This window comes from Nanorana parkeri, unplaced genomic scaffold (genome assembly GCF_000935625.1).
Source record: "Nanorana parkeri isolate BGI_ZX_2015 unplaced genomic scaffold, ASM93562v1 scaffold1717, whole genome shotgun sequence".
NCBI classification, from domain to species: Eukaryota; Metazoa; Chordata; class Amphibia; order Anura; family Dicroglossidae; genus Nanorana; species Nanorana parkeri.
In genome coordinates this window covers 265,737-271,103 of record NW_017307985.1, presented here as the reverse complement: position 1 = coordinate 271,103, position 5,367 = coordinate 265,737, and the positions used below count along the sequence as shown (strand labels likewise).

The window sequence follows — 5,367 nt, the reverse complement described above, 5'->3', positions numbered from 1 at the left end:
GGGGTATTACAATGGCACGTGGGGGGGCGATATATTAGGCAGCAAATTAACATTTTGTACCGGACATTGATGTGTTGGAAGCAGAGAAAAAAATGGACAAGTGTAAGGACTTGAGGGCCAAATTATGATGTTTAGAAGTGGTCAATGGAAGGGAAACCGGAGAACTGGTGACAGGGTGATGGGTAGCCAAGGCTTACTGATGGACAGGGGGAGGGAAGGATTGCCCGTGTAGTCCGATCCAATAGAAGACCTACCGTGGCTCATATTGCTGAAAAAGTGAATGTTGGTTCTGATAGAAAGGTGTCTGAACACACAGAGCATCACAGTTTGTTGTGTATGGGGTTGGGTAGCCGCAAACCGGTCACGGTGCCCATGCTGACCCGTGTCCACCGCCAAAAGCACCTACAATGGCCATGTGAGCATCAGCACTGGACCACGGTGCAGAGGAAGAAGGTGGCCTGGTCCGATGAAATACGTTTTCTTTAACATCATGTGGATGGCCGGGTGCGCGAGGGGGGAAGAGATGGCACCAGGATGCACTATGGGAAGAAGACAAGATGGTGGAGGCAGTGTGATTCTTTGGGCAATGTTCTGCTGGGAAACCTCGGGTCCTGCCATTCATGCGGATGTTAATTTGACACGACCACCGACCTAAACATTGTTGCTGACCAAGTACCCCCCTTCATGGAAACAGTATACCCTGATGGCAGTGGCCTCTCTCAGCAGGATAATGCATCCTGCCACACTGCAAAAATGGTTCAAGAATGGTTTGAGGAACACAACAATGAGTTCAAGGTGTTGACTTGGCCTCCAAATTCTCCAGATCTCAATACAATCCATCATCGGTGGGATGTGCTGGAAAAAGAAGTCTGATCTATGGAGGCCGCACCTCACAACGTACAGGACTTACAGGATCTGCTACTGACGGCTTGGTGCCAGATACCACAGCACACCTTCCGAGGTCTAGTGCAGTCCATGCCTTGACGGGTCAGGAAAAGGGGGACCTACTCAATATTAGACGGGTGGTCATAATGTTATGGCTGATCAGTGTATATGCACGTAAAGTTATTGCCAAATCAATAAACCTGTAGTAGAACTGTAAAAACTGATCTGGTCCATAGGGGGTGTACAGGGGTAATTGCTGAAGAGGCTAAAGGGATAAAAGATGGGAAATGTGTATGAATTGTACTGAATATGTTTTTGCAGATTTTTCCTTGGCATTCACTTTGGGAGCCTTTTGAACTCAGGTACAAAGCCCATTACAGAGAACATTACTGGGTTTTCATCTTTGTTGGATTTCCCCCAAAACAGCTCTCCAGGAAAGTGAATACAGAGGGACCCCATACCCAACCCTGTGGGACCTGAGGATCTTCTGGCACAGATCCCAGCCAGTATTCACGATATTAGCATATCGACCAGACTCAAAAGTATGCATAGTGGAAAGAGTTTTATCTTAGGTTGTAAAGTGATATCAGCAGAATAATCAGAGGTCGGAATCAGGGTAATGATGGGTAATGTTTAACAGCCCGGTGTCCACTCACAGTCCTCATATACACGTAACCAGCAAAGTTGAGCAAGAACCCTTCCCCCCACAACACAATCCACCTGTCCATTGAGCAATGACCACATCTCATCCCCCCCCTTCAATACCTCATCTTCATCAGCGTCAATACCCTAACCTATACAAATCATGGTGTACATATAATACCCCAAAGAGCCAAAAGGAAATCAGATTGATATTTGAGCTAGATACAGAGCTCTAGATTCGAGTTGCATCTGGTCTATAAACCAGCGGCCCTGGATGGACAGTTGGATAAATGGCTCTATATTTAGGATGTATCTGGCCTATAATGTATCACTTGCCCCTCCCTCTTAGATTGTAAGCCCTCAGGAGCAGGGCCCTCCTTACCATCTTGTATTGTAAGGTCTTCCCTATATTGTAAAGCGCTGTGCAAACTGTTGGCACCATATAAATCCTGTATAATAATACTAATAATAATATAAGCCAACTATATTGGGGATAAAAAAACGTTAATATGGACTGTTAGCTCACCAGCATGACAACACACCAGTTGAGAATGCCTCGGTAGTTGCTGAATCCGCTCGCTGAGCTCAGAAGAGATTCCTGTAGCTTGTGACATCTAAAGAATAAGAGAAAGAAACAGTGAGAAGGTGGCAGGAGGTATGTGGTGAGAGAAGGGCAGGGGGTATGGGGTGAGAGAAGGGCAGGGGGTATGGGGTGAGTGGTTGGGGAAGCAGGTATGGGGTGGAGAGGTGTAGGATGAGAGGTGGGGTAGGAGGTGTGGGGTAAGAAGAGGGACAGGAGGTATGGGGTGAGAGGCGATGGGCAGGATAGGACGTATGGGGCAAGAGGCAGGAAAAGGAGATATGCAATAAGAGGCTGGACAGGGGGTGAGAGGCAGGGAAGGAGGTACGGGGTGGGAGGTGGCGCAGTAGATATGGGGCGACAGGCAGGATAGGAGGTATTGGGTGAGAGGTGGTATGGTGTGAGAGGCAGATAAGGAGGTATGGGGCAAAAGATATAGGGTGAGAGAAGGGGCAGGAGGTATGGGGTGATAGGCAGGATAGTATGGCATGAGAGAGGGACAGGAAGTGTAGGGTGAGAGGCGGTGTAGAAGGTATGGGGTGAGAGGCAGGGCGGAGGGGTATGGGGTGATGAGCAGGATAGGAGGTATTGGGCGAGGGGCAGGGAAGGAAATATGCACTGAGAGGCTGGACAGGGGATGAGAGGCAGGGAAGGTTGTATGGGGTGAGAGGCGGGGCAGAAGATATGGAGTGAGACATGGGGCAGGAGGCATGGGGTGACAGGCAGGGAAGGGGGCATGGGTTGGCAGGCAGGGCAGAAGATATGAGACGATGGACAGGACTGGAGCTATGGGGCGAGAGGCAGAACATTGTCTTCTGTAGGGCTTTTTATGGTGGATGCTGATCAAGCAAAAAAAGTCCTACGTAATCTGCTTGATCCTTGCGGTTCTGATGCCGCTGCAGGGGTATTAAGAATGGAGAGTGGTGGGGAATGGTAAATGACTTCTGTGAGAATATTGAAATTCGGTTAAAAAAAAATCCATTTAAAATCATGCACATACAGAACACCATTATGATGGACATGTCTTAATTTTTAAAAACTCCCACAAGGCTCCTCCAGGATTTTTTAACTTACCTGTAAAATCCTTTCCTTGGAGTAGAGTACAGAACATAAGCTCGGTCATAAACGGATGGGTTATATGCAGATAACTTCAGGCGACTGGACACTGGCCAGAGCTGTGAGGACCCCATATAACCCCTCCAACACCCAGAAATCCCCAGTCTTTTAGCAAGCAATAGGAGGACATAGAGGGAAGGGTGCTGTGTCCTCTACTCCAAACAACGGATTTTACAGACCAGTCAAAAATTCTGTTTTCTTGATTGTAAAGTACAGGACAGAGTCAGAGATGACTGGGATGTCCCCGCTAATAGAACAGAGGGGTGGGCAACATAGCAAACAAATGCCAACAGGCCCAGAGGGTCAAGGACCCCCAAATTGGACAGCAGCTTGAAGCACCATGCGGTCACAGCTGGCATCGAGAGACCTGTACATCCACCTAGTAACACTTAGGAAACGTGTGAACAGGAGGCCAAGTGGCGGCCATACAAACCTGAGAAGCAGATGCCTGATGCTGAAAAGCCCAAAGAGGCACCTACCGCCTAAAGGACCAAGCCCTGACTTACCATATCCAGGGCATATGGCTGCATAATAGGTGGGTGTGAACCCCCCCCCCCCCCAAGTCTTTTTCCATTTCAGAAAGTCATACCCCTCAAAAGGGGTCTTCAGGGACTGAGTCACACCATTGCAGCCAGCCCTGGACCTCTATAGCACCCTGCAGCTATCTCGAAACGTTGCACAATGTGCCGTAGAAACATATACACCTTGCTCCAAAGGTGTTCTAACTGGTCTGATGACATCACAGGTCCTGCTTCTTCTGGGGCCGGGAGATGGGGGAGCATACCTTATGGCTACATTGGACAGAACTTGTGTAATGACATGTGAGCGCAGTAATTCTCTACATGATGACACACCCCCAGGGGCGGGTCGTTGACAGCCTGGCCTCAGAAGTGGAATGATTGATGCTGGTAGTCATTCAATCCAGAAGACTTAGGACATCTAGTGGAGTAGCGGTAGCACTGCAGGGAAGGGGAATATTGCTTCTAAAGCTGCTTTTCATTTTTGAATGGACTGTTCTTTAAATTTTTCACTATTTTTTGGCTGGAGTTCTGCTTTAAACACAGATTATGTAGCACGTCTGGTGCCAGAGGGAGCAGTTGGTAGCCATCACGTAGGCTTAAAGTGTATGCAAAGCATAACAATTAACTTCTCTCCTCTGTCCCGTGAATACTGGTAGAGCTACACATGCTCACAATAAGTTCAACATGATACACAGGGTGCGTGTAGTATGTCCCATCCTCCTGTCCCGCCGACCAATTAACAAAATAGTTTTTTTTTAAAGTAAATAAACAGAAGAGAAATCCAAATCCAATCAATATTTGGTGTGACCCCCCCCCCCCTTTGCCTTTAAAACCGCAGCCTTTACGCCAAGAAGCCAGACCTCCAATGTGCAAACAAGTCTAAGTGACTCCACTATGTACGAAAACATAGAAACCGGGGTGCAGAAAAATGTCAGCAGGTGCTCTGGACTGAGGAGTCAGAATGGGAAATATTTGGGTGTAGCAGGAGGCAGTTTGCTCAGCGAGGGGCTGGAGAGCGGAGCAATAATGAGTGGCTGCAGCAACTGTTAAGCATGGTGGAGGTTCCGTGCAAGTCTGTGGCTGCATTGCTGCCAAAGGAGTTAACGGTTTGGTCAGGATCAATGGTGTCCTCCTGTGAAATACAAGCAGATACTTATCCATCATGCCATACCATCAGGGAGGCGTGTGATTGGCCCCAAATGTATTCTGCAGAGGGACAAGGACCCCAAAACATACAGCCAAGAACTGTCTTCAGTGTAAAGAATAACAAGTAGTCCTGGAAGTGATGGTTGGGTCCCCACAGAGCCCGGATCTCACCATCATGGAGGGATGACATGAAGAGACAGAAGGATCTGAGGCAGCCGAGATCCACAGAAGATCTGTGCTCAGTTCTCCGAGATGTACCGAGAACAACCTACCTGCCGAGTTCCTTCAACACCTGTGTGCAACTGTACCTAGAAGAAGGCAAAGGGGGGTTGTCCCAAATATTGATTGGATTTGGATTTCTCTTCATTTACTTTCCATTTTGTTCATTGATAAAAAAATAAACTATGAAGACTTTTATTTCTGAAACATTTTACTTTACAGCACACCTGACCAAAACGTCTACACAGTACTATATAT

The 5,367-nt window shown here is 47.8% G+C and overlaps 1 protein-coding gene across 1 annotated transcript in view; it reads right to left on the bottom strand.

The window, feature by feature from the left end:
• Nucleotides 1-5,367, bottom strand: part of DGAT1 (diacylglycerol O-acyltransferase 1) — a 20,310-nt gene that overhangs the window by 14,013 nt on the left and 930 nt on the right. Inside the window, exons 2-3 of the mRNA XM_018571264.1 lie at nucleotides 5,163-5,198; nucleotides 2,054-2,141 (exon numbers count right to left, since the gene is read on the bottom strand). Coding sequence (XP_018426766.1) covers nucleotides 2,054-2,141; nucleotides 5,163-5,198 — 124 coding nt within the window. The remainder of the gene's footprint in view (nucleotides 1-2,053; nucleotides 2,142-5,162; nucleotides 5,199-5,367) is intronic.